Here is a 25,098-nt window from a genome sequence, read left to right as displayed (position 1 = left end):
TCTTTTGGCTGACTTGCTCTCCCGGATTGGTCTTTTCTTGTCTTAGTTATAAGCATGCACTTCCTTGACTTTATCTTCTGTACATTTATTTCACACAGGAACACCACAGAGAGAATTAGCCAAAGCAGGAACTATCAAGTGTTTTGGATCTTGGATCTGCTGTCTGTTCTTATGTCCTCTGTCTCTCCTCCTTCTGTATCTTACTATCACAACCTTTCCATCTTCTCTCCTCCTTAATCCATGCTAGAAACCACCAACAGACTTCCGAACACTATTTACTACTCCTAATCTTCCTAATATGCTACTCTTCTGCTCAAAAGGTTTTGGCAGGAAAACTACCCTATCTAGGTATAATGGAGCAGTTTACGATGGAGGCCAGTACTCCCAATGAAAAGCCGGATGAGTTACACAAGTCACACATCTAAAGGCATCAAAGAGACACAGAAGCAAGAAGGACAAAAAGGAATAACACGCTGGACAGGGAGACCAGACCAGTCAAAGACGAGGTGAAGACCTGCAGCTGAGCCTGGGTGCAACCCAGCCTCAACTCAGCTCAGTCTGTGACTCAAGTACACCACACTACCCATTTCCACACACACCCCACAACTCTGTTTAATAGAGGAAAGGGTGAACCTTCTCAAGTTCACCTGAAGACTCGACAGTTCCTTATAAACAATGTCTAGCTTTTGAACATTACTAGGCATTCAGAGAGACAGCACCATATATCATCACACCAAAAGGATGCTAAAGGAGGCTCACAAGTGACCCACAGGCTGGAGTTAGTAGACAAGGATTTTAAAATAACTATGACTCAAAGATTCAAGAAAAAAGAGGTGAAGATAGTCAAAATAGACGAAAATATATAGATATTCAATAGATAAACTGAACTATTTAGGGAAAAAAACTCAACATATAGGCTAACAGCAGACCGTACACAGCAGAAGACAGGATTACTGAACCTGAAGCTGTGAATAGAAAACACTCAAACTGAAGAACAGAGAGAGAAAAACCAGAGTGGGGGAGGGGCAGGGGGGGACGACAATGTGAGCAACGTGAAACACTGTCAAAACGTGAACAAGCATGTAATTAAGAGTCCTAGAAAGAGAAAGGAGAGACAATGGGCCAGAAGCAAATTCTGAAGATATAATGGCCATAAATTTTCCAAAACTGATGAAAGACATAAATCCAATGAAAGACAGAATGAAGCTCAGTGAATCCACAAAGATTTAAATACAAAAGCAAGCAAATACACAGACACCTAGGTGTACCACAGTACTGCAAAAATAAAATAGCACAGAAAGTCCTAAATGCAGCCACAGAAAACATTATCTTCACGGAAACAATAAGATGGATAGCTGCTGCTTAAGAGAAATGATGGAAGCCAGAAAACAATACAATGACATCTTTAAAGTGCTGAAAGAAAAGAACTGCCAACCTAGACTTCTATATCCAACAAAAATATCTTTCAAAAATAAAGGTGAATTAAAAGCACTTTCAGACAAACAAAAGCTGAGAGAATTCATAGCTCCAGTCCTCCATCATAATGCAGTACCAAAGGAAGTTGTCTAGGCAGAAGGAAAAACAAAAATGCAGGAAGGAATTCAGAGTAAACATAAATGAATACTGACTGCACAGAACAATACTAGTTATATCTTAGGAGTTTTCAATACATGCAAAAGTAAGATACTTGACCACAATGCTGTAAAAGATGAAGGGGCAGGAGGTAAATGGTATTAAGAGAGGTTTCAGTATAATAAAAATTACGTAATACATCAAAGAAGGCAGAATGTAATCAATCTCTAAGGTAACCATTAAACAGTAAAAGGTTAATAGAGGGGGAAATGAAATAATGATCATTGGATGGTTCCTTGGTGCTTACACAGTAAGTTCAAACTTCTCAAACTAGCATTTAAAGCTCTTCACAATCTGTCCCCAAATCACTTCATTTCCTATCCAACAAAAGTTCAGCCATCCTGATATAATCACAGACCTCAGAATACATCTTAATCATCTTCAAACTTTTCCTCTACTCAGAATGTCCTACCTATTCTTTTCCACTTATCCAAATTTTACCTACTCTTCAAAATCCAGTTCAAGTCCCAATCACTCACGAATCTCATCTGACATGACCTCCACACTGAGTTACCTCCACTGATATTGTATATAAGATTTCCAGTCAGCAAAAAATTAAATGCTTTCTTATGTAATTATTTAAAACCGTTCATCTGTGTATATATTTTCTCTCCCAACTGGCCTATAATATACCCCCAAAGTGGGAGAACATTTTTTGTATACTATAGCCACCAAGTACTGGGCACAGTGTTATTCAATACTAAATAAACAAACAAAAAGTTCAAAGAACAACAAAACCACAATGTGATTACAAGAGAAGGTAGATTTCAACAACTGGGAAGTTATTTCAATATAAATCAATCCAGTACATTAAAAAATTTTTTTTCCCATAAAAAAGCCATCTATTAAAAGTGGTTAAGTTTGCACACTCTGCTTCAGCGACCCGGGGTTCGGATCCTGGGCATGTACCTACACAGTGCTCATCAAACCATGCTGTGGCGGTGTCCCATATACAAAAAAAAAGTCGAGGAAGACTGGCACAGATGTTAGCTCAGGGACCATCTTCCTCAAGCAAAAAAAAAAAAAAGGTATATATAATGGACAATTTTTCAGCCATAAAAAAGGAAATCTTGGGGCCGGCCCGGTGGCGCAAGCGGTTAAGTGCGCGCGCTCCGCTGCGGCGGCCCGGGGTTCGCTGGTTCGGATCCCGGGCGCGCACCGACGCACTGCTTGGTAAAGCCATGCTGTGGCGGCGTCCCATATAAAGTGGAGGAAGATAGGCACAGATGTTAGCCCAGGGCCGTCTTCCTCAGCAGAAAAAGAGGAGGATTGGCGGATGTTAGCTCAGGGCTGATCTCCTCACAAAAAAAAAAAAAAAAAAAAAAAAAAAAAAAAAAAAAAAAGGAAATCTTGCCATTTGCAACATCATGGATGGGCATTATGCTAAGTGAAATAAGTCAGACAGAGAAAGACAAATACTGTATGATCTCATTTATATATGGAATCTAAACAAAAATCCAAACTCATAGATACGAAGAACAGATTGATGGTTGCCAGAGGGGTGAGGTGTGGGCAAAATGGGTGAAGGGGGTTAAAAGGTGCAAACTTCCAGTTATAAAATAAATTAAGTCATAGGGATTTAATGTACACATGGTGACTACAGTTAATAATACTGTCTTTTATATTTGCAAGTTGCTAAGAGAGTAGATCTTGAAAGTTCTCATTGTAAGAAAAAAAATTGCAACTATGTTAGAAAAAAAAAAAAAAGCCTCTTACTTGTCGGGTAGCAATTCTGCAATGAAGTTTTCTACGGACACAGCAGTCTGCTTTTCATGGATCACTCCATTTCGACGCAAGCTATCTATCCGTTCCTGAGCACCCTGAATAACAACAGTGTAGGTTAGAAACCATTTCAAATTATTCAGTAATAAATATACTAATTATATAAGTAACAGATGTATACATTTATACACAAACACAAATAAACTCACTGTAAACATTCAAACAAGAGTACAGAGAATAAAACATGAGAAAGTCCAATCATGTTCCCCTCAGTATTAACTTTGCAGTGTACCTGCCAAATTATTCCCGTATGCATTATTATTTTGGTTGCTGCTGTGAAGTGGATTATTTTTATATTACATGTTCTAATTGGTTATTACCAATATAAAGAAACCCTGTACTTTTTAATGTTGATCTGGCAAGAGGCCATTTTACTAAATAAAAATCTTTTATCCGTCCTAGCAGTTTTTTAGTTGATTCCCTCTTGAATTTTCTTGGTAGCCAATCATATCAACAGTAAATACGTTTTTTTCTTTTCCTCTCATCCCCTTTAAATATAGCCTTAAATATGTACCAAAATGAGCTTTTTTTTTTTTTTTAACTGAAAATGTATACATTACACCAAAGTTTATGCAGGAAAATTATTACCACTTATGAAACAAAATAGAGGGGCTGAGAACACTATATAGATTAATTAAATATACATCATAAGACAAAACTACAAGCTGGATTAACGAGGGCAAGGTTGCTGTTTACTTTTATCTGATTCACTTCATAAACAGTGATCATAAATGATTTGCTGAGAATATATTAAAAAAGCAAGATAAAACTATTTCTGAATAAAACTAGCCATGGATAATACACCTGTTTTTATTATAGACAGCAGAGCTAAGTAGTGAATGAGATTAAGTGGTCAAGCCTTATTCAAGTGAAAATTAAGAAAGCTAGGACATTTAAGACAAATTTATTTCAGAGACAACTGAATGAAGAGAAAGTGACAACTTTGAGAATGGGTAAACCAATTTAAGACATTAGCTTACAAAGATGAAGGAGAAAAGAAGACAAGATTTAAACCACAATAAAATCAAGACTGTGTATCTTTACTTACTCTTATATTTGTAGTACCTAGCAATGCCTAACCTAATAGGCATTCAATAAGAACTTACTACATGAAAAACTAAACGAAGGAAAAAATACAGGGCTTCTGAAGCCCTACATTGCTAATGTTAAGAATCTGAATAGTGTCAATATGGCATCACCAAATCCAGTAATACTGAATGAGGATGCAGCTGTTGCATTTGAAAGAAAATATAACAGATAAAATGAACTTAACTTTTTATACTGGATAATTTAAATTTGCCTAATTCACTCCTCCCAAGAGGGAGTTACAGATAAATTTTGATTATAATGAAGTTTAAATAAATGTTAAGTCGGTAACAGCTATTAGGGGATTAGTGAGATATTTACAGATTCATCCCCACCTCTTTGAAGGTGATATCTCGGCTATGCACTACAATGAAATATTCCTCGATTTTATGCTTCTAGGAAACAAAAACTAAGTTTGTTCATTTTTTTACCATCCTACAGCATACGGCTTTATGCTTCATAGGGTTTACAAAATATTTAATTAAAATTAATTAGCACCTATAAGTAATGAGCTAGGCAGACAATTTTAATTCTTTGTTTATGGAATCCAGAAGAGAAAATGAAGAGGGGGTTATATTGGTCTCTCTTCTCCTCTGACTACAACATTAATTAAACGTGGCATCTTTTGGAGTCACGAATACAGACACTTTATTATTAGTCCATACCAATGTTTTGACAATGGAATTTTAACTTTATTTTTCAGCAATGTAGGGGATCAAGAATTAGGAAGTTTAGAGGCCACACTGAAGTAATTACCTCAGAACTGAAGTAAGATAGAGAAAGGTCCCTTGAACTTACACTATACTCTAGGAGCTTATACTAAGCAACTTGGTTCAGATAATCAAAATTCCATGCCTCTTGATAAGTGCTTGTAGCTATTAACTACATCTTTGTTGAATATAAGCTATAAAACAATGGTCATAACTATGATTGGCTTTTCAATAAAATTAATACTTGGCATAGGAGAAGCTTCAGAAGCTTCCTAACTTTAATAAAGGCTGATTTATTTCCTTAAACAATTTTATACGTTTAAAGGAAACCTGTAGTCAAAAAAAAGCCATTCATTTTCCAATAAAATTTGATGGGGAGAAAAAACTGGGTTGAAATTTTAATATTCTAGGATTCTACATTATTCTTCTTCTCGTTAGCTCCCCCTACTGTTTGAGAAAAATAAACATCTGATAAGTTTGCAAATTCCTTTCCTATATATACTTAATATCAGTTTCAACGAATTTTAATTTTAAGCTTGTACTGAAGATTGTGGAAAGGGAGCCCATATGTCTAAATTTGAAGGACAAAAATCCATAGCAAAAATAAATCTGTCAAATACTAATAAAATCACAACACAAACTAACTACTAATAATATCCACAAAATAAGGTGTTTTTGCAGAAAAAAATCTCCATCAGCCTCTCAAGTCCAATATCTAATTTTAAATATCTTCTGTGTAATGATATTCAACATAAAATATTTAAGACCCATGTTTTAAAAACCATGAAATTTTGAGTCATAGTCTAAAAATCACACGGTGATCTATCATCAAAAATTATGAACGACCAATCTGCTGAAAACTCTATCTGGTCCTTTTTCAGTTTTGTTGAGAACAAACAATCGGGAACTACACAACTTGCAAAAGGACTTTACCTAGTCATTACGTCATTTGCCCTCTCAATAGCTAAAACAGTATTTTGAATTATCCCTTCAAATGACATTCAGGAGGATTTTATGTTCTGAGGCAATGTATCACATTAGGACTCAGTGGGTGAGAGAGATGTCTTTATTTTCTAATCAGAGAGAACAGGGCTTTTTAAGGGGACATGGAACAGGAGAATGGCTTATAAAGGGACATGGAATACAATCACAGGCACGTATTCAGGCAGAAAAATTTTAGGAAAGAGTACACATGGAAGTTGAGGAAGTAGCTGAGTTCCTTAACACTACCTGAGTCTACTCAGACCTTGCAAAAGCTTTGTGTATCACCAGAGGTACTTCAAACACCAGTTTGAAGACCACCAGTTGATTGTAAAGGTACTCTACCAAGGTATAGCAACAGGTGGGCCGCTCGAGTTCTGTTCAGGGAAAAATATCTATTCTCAAAAGACTGAGTGTTACATCAAAACTCAAAATAGATCCCAGAATGAAAATGTCTTCTGTATTAGACTGCTCACTTGAGGAAATAAAGTATTAATTTAAAAAATTTACCCTAGCATTTTGAATTTTTTTATACCAAGATAACTTGATAAGACTGCTGGATACTCATTTTAAAGAACTCCAAGCACTATTCTGAGAGTTCACATCTGTGGACAAAACAAAGATCCCTGTTCTTGTGGAACTTAATTCTAGTGGGAAAAAGCATTAAAAAAATAAAAATAATATAAAAGTAAATTAAATAGTATATCAGAAGGTACTGAGGGCTATAGGAAAAAACAGAGGAGGGTAAGGGCGATCAGCAGTGCAGGTGCAGAGGGTGGTCCTCAAATAGGGCAGTCAGGACCACCCTCACCGTGGGGGGAAGATCTAGGGGAAGACTTGGAGGAGGTTAAGGAGTCAATCAGTAAGTATTTGAGGGAAGAGTGTCCCAGAGAGAGGAACCAGCTACTGAAGAGAGCAGCGTGCCAGACAAGTATGAATAACTGCAAGGAGGCCAACATGGCTGGCGTGGAGTGAGCAAAGGGGGAAGACTAGCAGATGAAGCCAGAGAATAAACCAGAAGGCCCTATCAGACAGGTCGTGTCGGGCTGTAGAGGCCTCTGTAAGGAATCTGGGTTTTTTTTTTTTGAGGAAGATTAGCCCTGAGCTAACATCTGTTGCCAATCCTCTTCTTTTTGCTGAGGAAGATTGGCCCTGGGCTAACATCCCTGCCCATCTTCCTCCACTTTATATGGCACACTGCCACAGCATGGCTTGATAAACAGTGCGTGGGTCCGCACCTGGGATCCAAACCTGCGAACCCCAGGCCACCAAAGAAGTGGAGTGCGCACACTTAACCACTACACCACCAGGCCGGCCCCAGGCATTTGGGTTTTACACTGAGTGAAATATAAAGTTTTAAAAAGAAGACTGGCATGGCCTGACCTATGTTTTGAAAGGTTATCTTGGCTCCTCTGTTGAGAACAACCTATAAGGCAACAAGGGCTGAAGCTGAACGACCTGTTAGGAGGTGACAGCAAGATTCCAGCAAGACACTGTGATGCTCCAACCAGGGAGGCAGCAGTGGGGACAGTGAGTAGTCGTCAGATGCTGAAGACATTCTGAAGGTAGAGCGAACAAGATTTCTCAATGAATTGGATATGGTAACAAGAGAAGACAAGGATGGCTCCCAGATTTCTCATCCAAGAAAATGGAAGGACAGAGCTGCCATCAACTGCGATGGAGAAGGCTGCGGGGAGCAGGTTGGGAGGAAAGAAAAGCAGTGGAGTACTAGACATATTAAGTTTGAGACATTCAAGTGAAGGTGTCGAAAAGGCAACTTCTACATAAATCTGGTTTACATGAGAGGTCTCTGCTGGAGATACAAATGTGAAACTGTCAGCACACAGATGGTGTTTAAAGCCATGGGACAGTATGAGATGACCAGAGGAGTGAATGTGGATAAAGAGGAGACCATCAAGAGGTTGGAGAGAAAAGGAGGAACCAGCAAAGGAAGTACAGAGGAGTGAGCAATTAGCAAGGCAGGGAAAAAACCAAAAGTGTGGTATCTCGGAAGTCACATGAAAAAACATTATAGAAGCGTAAATGGTGAACTGTCTCAAAAGCCACTGAAAGATCAAATAAGATGTAGAGCATTGGGACCTTGAAAGCATTCTCAGTGGAGTGGTGGGGGTGAGAGCCTGAATGGGTGGGTTTAAGAGAATATGCAGGGAAGAATTAGAGATAAACTGTTGGCAGCTCTTTGGAAGAGTTTTGCTGCAAAAGGAAGCAAAAAACTAACGTGGTAAGTGATAGGGGAAGTGGGGTCAAAAAATTTACGGTTTTCTTTGGTTTATTTTTGTTTTTTAAGGTGGGAGAGATGTTTGTATGTCTGTATGCTGATGGTAAGAACTGTATGAGAGAGAGGGCAAAATTCTTGGAACTTGAACAGTGAATAGGCTAGAAGGGACCAGATCTAGTACACTGGTAACGGAATTGGTTTTATGTAGATGTATGATGAGTTCTGTAATGGTTAACAGGTCAGAAGACAAAGTATGTGATGTTCAAGTGATGGTGTCAGTATGCAGTTGTGTGAAATTTCTCTTCAAAATAAGTCATTCTACCATCTGCCCCTATTACGTAGGGATTATCTATAGACTCAATCACGAGATCCTCTTCCCTCACTATGGAAAAACTAAGGCAATGTCTTCCTTTTGATAAGTGGGTTATTACTGGTAATAAGATTTCACAGGCCTCTATATGTCGATGAGACCTTAGCAAACTCTCATTATATGTAGGCATTGTGCCTATAAGGTGCCAGGTCATCAGGTCTTTAAGGCAAGAGAGTTAAAAGGACAGGCAAGGGGAAGAATCAAAGCAAGTGAGCTAAGAAAAGCTTTTCAGCTGAGTGCTGAGTCCCCTCACCAAGTACAAGAGAAAAGGAAGACTTGCAGGGTCAATCCAGAACCTGCTTCCTAGAACCCCATTACTACTCTACTATACAGGAGAGTCCCATAAACCATGAAGAAATACGTAACTGTAAAGTAGTATTAATAGTGATAGTAATAAAAAGCTTACGGGATTCAAAGGATATTATAATTTAAGTAATTGGTTGAAATGTTAACACTGCGTTAAGAAGAGCTCTCTTAGGACTAACTACTCTTTTTTGTCCTCTCTGCACGTGTTTCCTCCCCTCTTCCAATAATCAAAACCCATCTTAGGTCTCTTTAAGTTAAAACTCCACTATATCTTCGTAACACTACAGAGCTGTCAATTAAAAACGAAGCTGATCAATATGTCAGTATGTAAAAACCCATTAGCTCCACACAGGTCATAGGATTATTATCAGAATTATAAAAAAATTAACTTCCAGTTTCTGTATTCTGAAAAACGGGTGCTATTACTCACTTTTAATCCAGCCGCATAGCCCACCGGTTGTGGGGCGATATTGGACTGCCCAGCTTCCCCCACAACAACAGCTAAGCCAAAGACCTCCTGAAAGGCATCTCGGACGGCAGCGACTTTCACTTCTTTATTTGAGGTCACTACAATATCCAGTTCACCTCCAGATTCTAGAAAGGCCAGAAGCAAATTTCAATTCCAAATTAAAATAATGAAGCTCTCATAATTACTACCATATGCTAAAATTTTATTACATAATTATCACTAACCTCACAAAACAATGCAAGATATGGATTAACCTTTTTTTTTTTCTGGTGAGGAAGATTGGCCCTGAGCTAATGTCTGTGCCAATCTTCCTCTAGTTTGTATGTGAGTCACCACCACAGGATGGCTGCCGACAAATGGTGTAGGTCTGTGCCTGGGAACCAAACCTGGGCCGCCAAAGCAGAGCACGCCGAACTTAACCACTAGGCCATGGGGCCAGCTCCTAGATTATTAATTTTTTTTACTTGCTGAGGAAACTGAGGCTGATAAGATCTTGCCCAGGGTAACATAACTACTTAGTGATGATGTCAGGACTCAAACCCAGGTCTGTCAGACTCTGAAATCCTCTTTTCACGATCTGATGCAACCAGAGGCATTTTCACCCTCTAATCAACAGCATCTTATTCCAACAAGTGCTTAGCCCTGAACTACCAACTTTTCCTGAGTTTGAAAATGAGAATTTAATGCAATACCTGAGGAAGTCTTATTTGTAAGCAGAAGATAGTACATACCTTCTAATGGTTCTGAATAGCATATCCGCCACAAATGAACACGTTTTTCTGTATACTATGAAATACCGTTCCAGAATATACTAGTAGCTCCCCCTGAAAACAGCATGCTGTGGTCAAACAAGCTTGGGAGATGCTGCATACTATGTATCTTTCTTGCACAATGCACATTAACATAAAGAGTCTGAGAAATCCAACAACTAAAAATCATAACTTTAAACCAGTATTCTCCATCTGTTCATGGAATACTTTTTTAGCATCTAATAACAGCTCCTAAAAAGTGTTCCATAGACATCAATTTGGGAAATGATGTTATAGCAGCTATGGAAACAGTATGTTTTTCTACTATACCACTCTACTAAGTTAGCCAAGTTTCATTTTCTGATTAGTTTAAACTCTGGATAGACACATTTATTGCATTTTTAAGGTTGCAAACCAAAATGGTTTTTCTGCGGTTGGTTAATAAAGACAGACATCTATTATACACAAACTTCTAACATCATGTGGATGCCAGTTTCCAGTTCTTCAGCTAGGGACAATCACAGAAATTAAATAACTGGCTTGTGAAGTATAAGTTACACATTTAGGACACTCACTTTATAGAAAATGACAATAAAGACTGTAACGGATGATAAATAACTTGTCAAAGAGTTGCACAGAAGTTCTGCACTAAACAAGGACTACCATGAAATGTGCTTTTTATCCAGAAAATACCTTAAATGTGGGAGCCAAACTTTTCTATTATACAGCCCCATTATTTAAAAGAAAAGCACATAAATGGATATTTATTTCTAAACTATACATCTATTACTGTCCTATATAAATATTCAAGCATTTATGAAAACTGAAATACAACGTACATAAAACTTGATATTTAAAAGGGCTAAGAGCAATATGAAATAAAACATTTTAAATATTTCAATTATTTATTTTAAAAACCTTGTACTATTTAGACAGAGTAATCTGACAAATACGCCTAATTAATTTTTCAAATCTTAATCTGACATGCTGTGATACACTGAATTCAAAGGCCTGGTTCCAAGCACACCACATTTTGCTACTTGGCATTAATGGCTACCCCGGTAAAGAGATTTCTCAAGAAAGCTGTTCGTATTGTAAAACATTTTGCCCCAGAAACAACGCTGTGCTTTTCCCTAATAAATAACTTATAGAATAGTTGAAAATATTTTCCAAATATTTGGGTTTTTTATCATGGATCTCTTTTTTCCCGATTGACATAATGTTCCACAGATCCTGTCTTTACTGGAATTTTGTAAGTTACTAAAATCTAAAAGCAATGGGTCACATAGGAGAAAAGAGGAAGAATATACTTTTCTCTCATCTTTTTCTCCATGTGGCACATATCTCTTGACCCTAGCTGAGTACTGCTCCATTAAACTTCAGGTCAAAAGCTTTTCAGCCTTTTTGTGGTGAGTGGTGCTGGCTTTCATGATAATGAAGGGATAACGAATTAAAAGCATGTAGAAAGTTAAACTGCTAAAATCCATTTCTAATAGTTCTTGTGCTTTCTCGATAGATTTGAAATTGTTATGGTGATTTCTGGAATATTTGTGTAAAAACATCGTTGTTTTACTTTGAGTTTTGTTAGACCAGAATGGTCTTGCTTTTGCTGCCTGCCAGTAAGGTGTCAGCTTTTTTCACACTCAGTTTTATTGCTTTTTATACCTAACTGATTATATCAGTTATGATATTTTCTAAAATACAAATTTCATTTTGTTACCTTTCTCTCCCTCTCTCCTTGGTTTTTCCCTTTTTCTTGATGTCAGGCAGACTACTGGTCTGAGAAACAGTCTTGGGTTTGAGCCCTGACTTTATCATTTACTAGCTTTGTTACCTTGGGGAGGTCACTGAGTGTGTTTCTTCAGAGTAGAATCCCTGCCCCTCACAGGGCTTGGCTCTAAGGATGAAATAAGATAATGGCTTTCACAGTCTAACACAAAACCCATTAAAACAGCAACAGTGCCAAAAACACTAATTCCTTTCTTTCCCTCATTGAAAATACGAGCTTGTGAACAAAAGTATATATAAGATGCATTAATTATGTCAAACTTGATTACGAATATATGAAATAGATATATAGGGTAGGGTCCAATTTCTAAATCTTTGGCAGTTATAAACACAAAGAGCAATTCAGCTGATTTAATTCTTGACTTGATTTTCTACTTTAAGGGAAACAAAGTGGCTAAGTGTAAAAAAATTAAACATGGGGTCAATCTAGCTCCACCAAGCTGTGTGATCTAGGATTAAATCTCTCTGAACCCAGGTTCCTCATCTAAAACTTGAGGCCAATAATACCTACCTTGCAGAGCTCTTATGAAAATTAGTGCCTGGCAGAGCAAGCATTTAATAACCAGTACTTATCACGTCAAGTCTTATCTTTTACATTTACTAGACAGTACACTACCAACACAGTAAAGACTCATGAAAGCTATCAAGTCTTTTGCTTCTGAAAATCTCTATTCACGTACCTGGTGCACAGCTTTGGCCTATAAACTGTTATCTTCAACAGAATAACTGGTCCCTGAGTCTGCTAAGTGATTATGTTTTTTCACATATTGGATATGTACATTAAAAACTAAACAGCAGACAGCATGTCTTTATCAACTGTCTGGAGGATTCTTGGTAACGAGGGTTCAAAAGAAGTTAAAATAGCTTTCACAACAAACCAAGTAATCAGATATTATTAGTAAACAGATTAACTTCCCCCCAAAATATTATTCCTGAGTTAAGCATAAACACATTCAATTAAAATAGTTAATTGGAGAAACGTCAAAATCAAATATGAACAAAGCATCACTTCAAATGTCAAGAGTGAATGAAGTATTCATAAAAGCAACATTAACCATATTTACAATTAAAATCAGTAAGTATACTAATAATTCACATCATTTTACTCCTCCAAAGTTCATTCTGTGGAGTTTTCAAAATTTATTTAATAGTGACTAAGAAAAGATGAATTAATAATACCAAAACTAAGACTGACAACATAAGAATACAAGAGGATTTCCACCAATTACAAGACCTGTGGAATTACGATTAGAGGCTAACCCTGGCACATACTTTAACGTCATATGACAGATGCTGCTCTGTCTTCAGTACATACTGATATATGGAGCCATGCCAGGGTCCAGCGTCGTAATCATGCTTTCTACCGAATGTTTGGTTTTATCAAGCACCGACTTCACCATTGGATTCCCGGCCACACCCTGCACAAGACAAATTAACATATAAATACAAAGAACACCATGATCATTTGTTGGTGAAAGAAATTTTTTTTAGTTTCCAGGGTATCGCAGAGCTATACTTTTGTAAAATATAAGAAAAACAAGTTTATGGCAATATCAAATTGCTATTAAATTTCAAAATGTTTACTCTCAATTTCCTTCTTATCTCATCACAGACCAACAGCAGTCTGCAGACCACACTTTGAGTAGCATCAGCCTGGGAAGTATATACTGAATAAACATATGTGTGTGTATGTATATATATTTATTTTATTTCTATGTATACGTACAGTTTATTTCTATTTATTTATATAAAAGACTAGGCAAAACTTGTCCATCTAGGTCCCCAATAAAGATTTTAATCAGATGTCTCTATAGACCCATACTTTGTTCCCTAATAAAAAAAATAGAAACAATAAAAACATTTGTCATCTTTATTCCCTAGAAGTTACTTATTATCTTAATATTCTGCTATGTTTCACTAAAATTTCTTCTTTTTTTCCTATTTCCTGTTTGTTTTGTTCACTCCCAAATTCTCCCTTTTAAGCCAGACCTATTTCCCTGAATTCTTAAAACTGCACTAGTCAACAGAAGGCACCAGGGCTGAGTATTTCCTTCTTATGCTACACTTCTCCCAAGATAAAAGAGACTTAGAGAGAGCAGTGCCTCCTGATATGGCATCTGGCTAACAGGCCATGATTCCACCTCTTCCAACCTGTCATTAAATTAAGGCGATTCAGAAAAGAGATGAGTTCATAACACCGGTATTTAAGACTGTCAATCAGTCTTACGCTAAATATTAGAAGAGTTGTTTACAAGACCTGTAGAGTTGAACTGGGCATCACAACTGGAACTAACACACTGACACATGCTCTTAACAAGGAAAAGCAGTGATAGTCCCTATATAAAGAAAACCTTTAGGGCTGGCCTGGTGGCATAGCAGTTAAGTTTGCATGCTCCACTTCAGCAGCTCAGGGTTCGCCGGTTCAGATCCTAGGCATGGACATACGCACCACTCATCAAGCCATGCTGAGGCGGCGTCCCACATAGAGCAACTAGGAGGATGTACAACTATGACATACAACTATCTACTGGGGCTTTGAGGAGAAAAAAAGAAAAAAGGAGGAAAATTGGCAACAGATGTTAGCTTAGGGCCAATCTTCCTCAAAAAGAAAAAAAAAAGAAAAAGAAAAACCTTTAAAAAGTACACAAGGGGGCTTGCCAAGTAGTGTAGCGGTTAAGTGCGTGCTCTGCTGCAGCGGCCCGGGGTTTGCAGGGTCGGATCCCCGGCGCACCAACACACGGCTCGTCAAGCCACTTGCTGTGGCGGTGTCCCATATAAGTAGAGGAAGATGGGCACGGATGTTAGCCCAGGGCCAATCTTCCTCAGCAAAAAGAGGAGGATTGGCAGATGTTAGCTGAGGGCTAATCTTCCTCCCACCCGCCCCAAAAAAAGTACAGTAGGATATAAAAAAGTAAGCTTAGAAAAATGCCATTTTTCAGAAATAAGAAGCTCAAGTACTGTAATCAGTTAACCACCTACTAATTTAAAAATATGTTCAATACATAATTAAATTGTAGCCAAACCCTCAGCAGAATATTGGGGGGAACTTGACAGAGTGATTCCAAAATTCATTAAGAAAAATAAATGGAAAAGACTAGTAAAGAAAACTTTTGAAGAAAAGAGAAATCAGCAAACTTATAAAACCAAATACTGATATATCTCTATGAACACAAAGACTGGGAAATGACCTTTCTCTCTTATTCATCAACGAATACTCCCCATCCACACCTCACCAGAGAGCAGGCTTTCAATAAATATTAGTATAATAAGCAAACAGAGTTATAAGAATGAAAATAGTGTGGTACTATTGCAACCACGGCAGAGCAGTGGAACAGAATACAGAGCCCAGAAACTGACATTAACACACGACTGCGTAACTAAGATAAAGGTGACACATCAAATCACCGGGATAAGATGCTGGAACAGTCCATTAAGTGGTTGGACGGTAATTAAGTTTTACTTCTACTTCATATAATACAGTAAAGTAAGTATCAGCTCCAGAATTAGAGGAAATCATAGAAAAACACTGATCGTATTTTATGGTGGTAAAAGGTCATTTTTATCCTAAAAAAATTGAAAAATAAAAAAGACCGATAGAAAGGACTCTTGAAAATTTCGAAGCTTTTGTGTCAAAAAAGCATTATAAAATTAAAATGTAAGGTAAAAATGGAGAAAACTGCAATATATAATAGCATATGATAAAATATTCTTACTACATTAAGAGCTCTTACAAATTCATTGAGAAGAAAATCATTCCAATTCCAATCCAAAACTGGGCAAAGAACATGAATAGAGACCTTCATAGAAGAAAAATACACATGGACAAAAATCACATGAAAAAGAGTTCAAATTCAATAACAAAGAAATGCAAATTAAAACAAGGTATTATTTTTTTGCCTAGTAAAGTAGAAAATACTGCATTTCAAATTAATAATCAGCGCTGGTAAGTGAAAAATGCTGTGACAGTGTATTCTGGTACAACCTGCCTGGAGAGCAATATGTATTAGGAATTTTTAAAATGTTCACTCTGACATTCATGAGGAATTAATTCTGACAAAACAGAGATGCCCATGAAGATCTGCATACAAGAGCACTCATCACAGTTCTATTGATAGGAATTACAATTAGAAGATGCCAATAACAGATTAGTGAAATAAAACATGGGAATAAATGCAAGGGCATGTAAGGCAAAGCAGCCATATAGAAAAAATTTCAGAAGAATATTTTTTGACTGGGAAGATGTTCATGATACATGCTAGGTAAAGACAAAGAAAAGACACAGACAGTGTCCACATGTCATTACCCGAATTTGATTTTTATTAAAAAAGAGATACATCTACATAGATATGCACATACAAAAGATTGAGAGGAACTATAGAAAACTGGTAATAAGAATAAAAAGGATTTTTATTTTTTCCTTATACCATTTTGTATTTTCAAAATTCTAATGAACATCTATTAGTTTTTTAATTAAAAAATTAAGCATAGTTTTTAAAGTAAATACAATTTACCTTAATAAAACCCCACAGTCCACCAGCAGATGCTTCATCCTGACTTCTACCAATTCTAGGATCTTCTTGTTCCTCTGGAAAAGTAATGGCTGATGTGCTTCCAGGTTCTGGTGCCAGAGATGTCAAACTGGCTTGCTGAGTAATGGGAGCTGGCAAAATACCTAGTTAATGGCAAAAATTTGTAATATATGTAATTTATTCCATAAGCTATTTCCTATAAAAAGAAGATACAAGATGAGCAGTTCAAAAGAGCTTTAATAATGTTAACTATATACTCCAGCATTTCAAGATTGAGTTATGAACTCAAAGAATCACCTAAACCTTTAAAAAATACAAATTAAAATTCCAAAGAAATCTCTTTCCCTTTTCAGAGACTTACACTAAGTGCCCTGAAAATGCACAAAAAATATATATCAAAAATGACTTCATGTTTGCCCTATTTAGCACTTGGATGTGGACAGCTCTAGTCCTAATCTCTTCAATGCATAAAAATAACGGAAGTGAGCACCCAAGCCCATCAGATGAAAGCTTCTAACAATTAGCACACATACCCTATATACTCTATTGGAACTCAAAAAAGAAAATTCACATATACATAAACATGGGTATAATACTGTCCTCCACAAAAAATTTATTGGTTAAGGTAGATAAGCAAAGTTGGATAATAAAAATGACAATAAAGTTGATTCTTTTCCTAAAATGAAAAATAGGCAGAAGATGACAAGGATGAAGTTTGATATTGGTTTCCAATAATCATTCCAGGGAAGACAAAACAGTAGGTATAACTGGCCTAGAAAAGGAAATGGCTCAATACCACCAATTTATGGCCCACACAAGCTTTTATTTGGTTTTGAATTTTTACCTGGCTAAATAAAACTACTTCCTGGACCAGTCAGTCCTAATAATTTTTTAAGTAAAGCTTTAAAGAACTCTCAGACTTCACCCTGATGTTTCTCTGTAAGTGGACAAGACGTTAGGACGAAATTTTGCAATTTTGTCTGACACTCCATATACTAATCATATACTAAATTTTACAATATGTAAAAATCATATACTAAGTTACATCAACTTTATTTTAATAATTTAAATGGCAAAAACATGAGAACAGGAAACTCTGGAAATCAAAGAAATGAATTAAAAAAATAAAACATTAATGCAGAGAAACTGGAACCCTCACACACTGCTGGTGAGAAAGTAAAATGGTGCAACTGCTTTAGAAAACAGTCCAGCAGTTTTTCAAAGTTAGCAATTCCATGCCTAGGTATATACCCAAGAGAAATGAAAATACATCCACACAGAAACTTGGACACAAATGTTCATAAAAGCAGTACTCATAATAGCCCAAAGTCAGAAACAACCCAAAAGTTCATCAACTGATGAATGGAATAAACAAAATGTAGTACATCCACACAATGGAATGTTATTCAGCCATAAAAAAGAATGAAGTACTGACACATGCTACAACATGGATGAACTCTGAAAATATTATGCTAAGTGAAAGAAGCCAGTTACAAAGACCACATATTTAAGATTTCATTTATATGAAACGTCCAAAATAGGCAAATTCAGAGACAAAAAGTAGATTAGTGGTTGCTTGGGGTCATGAGGATTGGGAATAAGTAGGGAATGATTGCTAATAATTATGAGGTTTCTTTTTCTGGTGATTAAAAGGTTCTAAAATTGATTTTATGGTGATGGTTGCACAACTCTGTAAATACAGTAACAACTACTGAATTGCACACTGTAAAATGGGTGAACTGTATATCTGTAAATTATATCTCAATAAAGCTGTTATTAAAAAATAAACAAAACATTAGCTATAGCCATTTATTCCAAAGTATCAGAGATAATTACCTGTTACTGGAGGTGCAGAAAATGATGGCATCAGGGGCGTCTGGGGGGCTCTTCCTGCATGTCCCCTCGTAATGTCATAAGTTGAACCAACAGAAAAACCTGAAGTAGGAGGACCCGCAGAGGGCGCAGATAAAAGAGTGCTTGGGGCAGAAGTTGAAGGTGGGAAGTGGGGTAGGGGAGGATTACTGAAGGCAGCAGCAGTTGGAGGAGGCACAGAAGGTGGTACAGAAGTAACAAGTGGTGGAACAGAAGGAACTGGGGAGGGAGGCACAAAAGGCATCGGTGCAGAGGGCCTCACAGGGGGGAGGGACGGCTGGGGGGTAGAGTAGGCGTGCGGCGGCAAGGACTGCAGAGAGGACACATCTGGAGAAGAAAAGGAACTGGCTGCAGCTAGAAAATGGTGGGGAGGAGAAAACACAAAATTGGAAATGCTTTTCACTTAGCTTTCAAAGTATCTCATTACCTTCTTGCAAAATTTTTAAATTTAACAGACCATATCCCAAGAATTACTTTTAAATGTGTAATTTAAAATATACAATGAATACAATTAAGTGCAAATGACTTTGAACTCCTGTAAGTAAAAGAGACAGCTATATAAAATTAAGGTATTGTTCATAAGTAGATCTTTGTGACTTCATTTGTTCATTTTGATGTTTTTAATAAAATAGTCGTTTTTCATCCCTGCTGTTGTGAGCATAAAAATCTACACACTGAAGGCTCAAAAACGTTGGTCAGGGGCCGGCCCGGTGGCGCAAGCGGTTAAGTGCGCGCGCTCCGCTGCGGCGGCCCGGGGTTCGCTGGTTCGGATCCCGGGCGCGCACCGACGCCATGCTGTGGCGGCGTCCCATATAAAGTGGAGGAAGATGGGCACCGATGTTAGCCCAGGGGCGTCTTCCTCAGCAAAAAAAAGAGGAGGATTGGCGGATGTTAGCTCAGGGCTGATCTCCTCACAAAAAAAAAAAAAAAACGTTGGTCAGAAGATTAATCACCACAAAGTCACGGAACATTTGAAAAGTTAACCCATGCCTTTTAGGATATTTTTGTCACAAGAAAGGTGATTTATAGGCAATATGAATATAAAGAACAAAAGTTTACCTAAAGCAAAACATACATGTTTTCTGTCTTTGGGCTTAAAGAAAGAAGGCTAGTTCCCTTCATCCTGGCAAAAATCAGAGAAGTTTTAATATGTGCATTCTTCTTTTGAATGACTCTGAGAAAAGATAACAGTATCTTCACTATCCTCAAGACACGCTAGACACTAGACACCTCCACGTACCTAAAGGACCTGGGGTGGAGGACACTGTAGCAGTGGCCAGCCCGGCAGGATTTGGTGGAGGAGTCCCAGGGGGCGTTGTCTCTATTCCACTCTCTTCCATCATTTTTATTCAATTAAGGTATACTATAAAAATAGAAAAATGTAATAGATATTACACAGTAATCAAAAGCATATTTTTAAAGCCGGTATAGTTAGAGAATAATTTTAAAAAATAATCATCAAGACAGAGAATCTGTTTTTACTATTTGTAATGCCACTTATTTACAGATGAAGAGTCTGTCAAAATTCGTAAGAAAACAGTCTGTGAGAATATTTAATAAGCAAACAATCTGTAACATTTTCATATACATATTTCATAACTGGAAAAGAATTTCATGTTAACTATGTAATTAATTACCCAATATACTTCACATTGTAAATTACTAATTTAATTTCTGCCACATGAATAGATGTTAGATTTATATCTAGATTCCAGTCATTATTACATTCAAAATAAAAATAAATTATTTAAAGTATTTTGAAACACTTCCTCTCTCCTCATAAAGCACTGTATGTGGGCTACTCCTATTAACATTAAAAAAACCTTAAATGTGTTCAATTCTCAGTTTTCCTAGTTCACATTCTAAAACATAACCAGTAATGGCTAAATGATATGTCTCAGGTTTTAGAAAAGTTAACTGTAGGGGCCAGCCCCATGGCTTAGCAGTTAAGTGCGCGCGCTCCGCTACTGGCGACCTGGGTTCGGATCCCAGGTGCGCACCGACGCACCGCTTCTCCGGCCATGCTGAGGCCGCGTCCCACATACAGGAACTAGAAGGATGCGCAACTATGACATACAACTATCTACTGGGGCTTTGGGGGAAAAAAAGGGGGAGGATTGCAATAGATGTTAGCTCAGAGCTGGTCTTCCTCAGCAAAAAGAGGAGGATTAGCATGGATGTTAGCTCAGGGCTGATCTTCCTCACAAAAAAAAAAAAAAAAAAAAAAAGGAAAGTAGAAAAAAAAAAAACAAAAGTTAACCGTAGCAAAAATGCTACTAGATAGCAATGTCCTAACAGATGAAAATGGATTATAAAATATGGGAACATTTCCTTAGAAATTACATATTTTCAAGCCTGTCTCAAGTACAAAATCAAAACTTCTAAATACACCAAATTTGTTTCTGAAGTTTTTACTCATTTAACAAATATTCAGTGATGGTCAACTGCTTGCCAAGCACTGCACCACTCCCTCTGGAAATACAATGTAAGCAAAACCAAATAAGATACTTAGAGTCCAGCATAGGAGACGATCAAATAATAACAATGTACAATGGACTGTAGCCTGAATTATGTGCTCTGAGGGTGAGAACACAGCTCTCTTTGACAGGAATATGATTTTGACTTAGAGGTCAGGAAAGGGTTCCCCAGGAAGTCACATATAAGCTGAGATCTGAGGGATGATTAGATTTTAATTAGGCAAAGGAAAGGAGATAAGAAGGGCAGATTCCAAGAAAAAGTGAATATAAAGGAAGTATTAAGGCCTTGTAAGGTAGAGGGAACAAGACACATTCAAGAAAACCCACGTGGCAGGAGCAGAAAAGGAAGACTGGAGACATAGGCAGGAGCCCAGACCATATTGAGCCTTATAAGCCAGGTTAAAGAGTTGGGTTTCTTAAGAACAGAAAGTCAACGCAGGGCATTCAAGCTTGGGGTGACATATTTGTCTTTTGTTTTAACTTTTTCGAGGAAATTTTAAAATGATTCACAAGAAGATGCAAAAGTACAACAGAGTTCATGAGTAGCCTAAACCCAGCTTTTCCCAATAATAGCATCTTACAATGATCAAACCCAAGAAATTAACATTGGTATAGTAAGTAACTAATGCATAGACCTTATTTGTATTTCACCTGTTTTAACATTCACTTGTGTGTGTGTAGTTCTATGAAGTATCATCATAGGCACAGACTCATGTAGCCACCACCACAAGCAGGATACAGAACTGTTTCCTTACCCCAAAGAAACTCCCTCATGCTGCTCCTCTGTCACACCCTCCACCAACCATAAGCCCTGGGAACCAACTGTTCCCTGTCATTTTCTCATTTCGTGAATGTTACATAAATAGAATCACACAGTATACAACATTTTGAGATTGCCTTTTTTTCACTCAGCATAATGCTTTTCAGAGCCACCCAAGTTGTAGGATGTTATCAATGGTTCTTTTTTATTGCTGAATAATATTCCATTTTATAGACATACCACAGTTTGTTTACCCATTTATCTGATGAAGGACATTTAGACTGATTCCAGCTTTTTGCAATTCTTATGTTTTGAAAAGATGCCTTTGACCACAGTACGCAGATTGGGCCACAGGACAGTCAGAGTAGATGCAGAGAGACTATTAAGAAGGATATCAAAGTAGTTCAAATAGAAAATCATAACACCCCTAGACTAGTGATTCTCAAATGGGGGGAGGAGGGCGATTCTGCCCCCAGGCATCATGTTTGGTTGACAGAACTGCGGGGGTACTACTTGCATCTAATAGGTAAAGGCTGGGGACACTGCTAAAAATTCTACAATGTACAGGGCACCCCCACAAGAAAGAATTATCTGGCCCCAAATATCAATAATGCCAAAGATGAGAAACTTTGGCCTAGACTAAGGTGATGATAGTGCAGATGGAGAAGAGCAGATAGATTCAAGAAATGTTTAGGTGGTAAGACTCAGTGATAGACTGTATGTGGGGGCAATGAGGGAGAGAGGCATAACTTGCACAACTGGATAGATGGTGGAGCCATTCACTTTGGAAGAGGTCAAGATGTTTGTTTAACATCTTAGAGGTGGATGGGACTACACAGTGTTTAATAATGGACATGCTGACTTTAAGCTCCTTGAAATATCCAAGTAGACACACTGACTTGGTCTGCAGCTTAGAAACCACATAAGTGTGGCTTGCATCAGTTTACTCATAGTCCCTAAAGTCATGTTCAGAGATGAGATTATCTGAGAATACCAAGTGAAAAGAGTAGATGATCCAAACAACCCCTGAAGAACAGCCAGCCAGGTAGAAGACAAGCTTGCAAAGAAGAATGCAAGATGACCAAAAAGAAAAGAAGAAAACCAGGAGACTGTGGCATCCAAAAGCCAGAGTGTTTCAAGGTAGGAACGGACAACAGTATCAACTGCTGCAGAGACACCAAATGGAATGTTATCTGAAAAATTCAATGGACTTGCCAAAGTGGAGATGAACTTAGTGAGAGCTGTTTCCAGGAAGGAGTGGGGATAGAAGCTAGTTTTAACTGGACTGAGGGTTGAGAGGTGAGGGAAATATGTACAGCACTTTCAAAAAGTTCGGCTGTGAATGTAGAGGAAAGATCTATGGCAATAAGCAGAGAACAGGGATCCAGGGAGGCAAAATCCTTTCATTCAGTACCTATACACCAAAGGTAGATAACCTCAGAGAGAAACGGCCGTCTGGGGACTTTAGCACTCCCTGCCAAACCTACCTTGAAATTTTCTTCATCTCCCCATTTTTCTATTGGTCACTCATCTTCCTCCTTCAGATGCTACCAAATCCTTATAGTAGTTAGTGGAAGTCAGATTTAAAGAGAATCCTGATCCCTAATATTAACGAATGTGTTGGCAAAAGAACCTGTACAATGAATACAACCCACAACATGGAATAATTGGGCAACTTCTTTCAGTCTTTAAAAGCTATACTAATTGAGAATTGGCATAATGACAATACTGGGTAAATGTTTTATACATAAACATAATACCTTCTGCTAAAGAAAAGCTATTGTGATAAGGTAACAGTGAAATGTCAAAGACAGTAAATGTTTTAAATGCTCAAGTCTCAGCACAACAAGTAGTATTAATTATCAACACTAAAGAAAAAGGGATGGAAATGGCTTGGATTATTGAGTCCTCACTCTCTGGCCAAACCCTCCTCTTTCAATTTGCTTGAGTCTTGCTTTTCCTGTTAACAAGTGAATGGCTACTTGTAAGGACACAAGAAAAGAAACGGAATAATGGAGCTTTGATAAACGTAAAAACATTAAAAGCAATTCTTATTGTTGATGTACTACTAGCGCAGAGGTTGTCTCTACTACCCGAGAGTGAGCGCTGGAGCAGAGTCTGAGTTTCATCTTTGTATTCTCAGCTCTGATCCCAAAATAAACTTCCATAAATGTTCACTGAATTAAGTAGTGGCTGTAAAGAGAAAGACTGGAATGCCAAAATGTGTCACGTTCACAATACACATGCTGTCTCTCAAAATAACTACTTTAAATGATAAAAACACTCTTGGATATAAATTCTGCCAATCTAGGATACAGGCTATCCTGCAAATTTGCCTCAAGCGGGTCCCAGGAACGAACAAAGAGACAGCAGAATGAAAACGCCCTCCTAGGCACCGATGGGGGAACGTACGGGAAGTAAGCTTCCCATAGCCGGTCCCGGTTTGTTGACCCAGGAGCCTCCAAGGCGGGAGCGGCCTCCCCCTGGGCTCCGTCTGCCACGTCTCCAGGCCGGGCTGGGCCGGGCTAAGGTCAGCGTGCGCCTGCCGCGGGTCTCTCTCCCCGGGCCAGCGCGCTGGAAGGCGGAGCCAAACGGCCAGGGGCGCGGGCCTCGGTCCCCGGACAGGAGCGAAGTGCCGGAACAAGACCCGCGAACCGCACCCGCAGTGCGATCCGCGGCGGGGACTGCGCGCCTTGTGACGTGTGCCCGGGCCGCACCCCGCATGCTCCCACCGCCCAAGCCCAGACCGAACGACTGCGGGGCTCCGACACGACCCTGGCATCCCGTGGCGCCGGCCGGCCCGCCCACCTTGCAGGGACTGAACCCCTAGGCGCCCGGCACCGCCGCCCGCATGCATCGGCGCTGCTGCCAGGCTGACGCTCACCTGGGGACCAGCAAGAGTGTCTGCTGGCAGCTGAAAAGGAGGGGACAGGGAGATCGGGGTGCTAAGACTACCGCTGGGACACGAGGAGAAAGATGCAGACAGGAACTCGCCACCGCGCGTCCCCGCCTCCAAGATGGCCACCGGCGGCGCATGCCCCTGCGGCTGCCACGTCGGCCGAGCGCCGCCCTGCCCCGCGCCCCGCCCCGCCCCGCCTCGCCCCGCCCCGCTCGCTGGGAGCCCCGCCCCCAGGGCGCAGATTAAACCCGAGCGCCGTGGTCCAAAGATCCGGCTGCCCGCCGAGGCGTGGCGCTGCCGGTTTCACAAGCTTTCTCCGGTAGGACTGCCCTCCTTTCTCCTCCGCACCCCCCGAGACGCGCGAATCGCACTCTCTTACCAGGTGTCTCGCACTTATCCTGTGCCGCGGCCGCCCATGGGTATAGAGATGAGCCAGCCTAGGTCTAGTC

General features: G+C 38.8%; 1 protein-coding gene across 2 annotated transcripts in view; it reads right to left on the bottom strand.

Moving 5' to 3' along the window:
* PRRC1 (proline rich coiled-coil 1) overlaps positions 1-24,758 on the bottom strand; it is a 37,525-nt gene extending 12,767 nt beyond the window's left edge. For both annotated transcript variants that reach the window (XM_058539766.1, XM_058539760.1), the window contains exons 1-7: positions 24,635-24,758; positions 19,754-19,876; positions 18,478-18,867; positions 16,624-16,784; positions 13,428-13,530; positions 9,537-9,700; positions 3,349-3,452 (exon numbers count right to left, since the gene is read on the bottom strand). In XM_058539766.1, the coding sequence (XP_058395749.1) occupies positions 3,349-3,452; positions 9,537-9,700; positions 13,428-13,530; positions 16,624-16,784; positions 18,478-18,867; positions 19,754-19,856 (1,025 nt within the window). In that variant the 5' untranslated portion in view covers positions 19,857-19,876; positions 24,635-24,758. The remainder of the gene's footprint in view (positions 1-3,348; positions 3,453-9,536; positions 9,701-13,427; positions 13,531-16,623; positions 16,785-18,477; positions 18,868-19,753; positions 19,877-24,634) is intronic.
* Positions 24,759-25,098: the final 340 nt, after the last annotated feature.

Source organism: Diceros bicornis, chromosome 1 (assembly GCF_020826845.1).
Source record: "Diceros bicornis minor isolate mBicDic1 chromosome 1, mDicBic1.mat.cur, whole genome shotgun sequence".
Taxonomy (NCBI): domain Eukaryota; kingdom Metazoa; phylum Chordata; class Mammalia; order Perissodactyla; family Rhinocerotidae; genus Diceros; species Diceros bicornis.
This window is presented reverse-complemented; position numbering and strand designations above follow the sequence as displayed.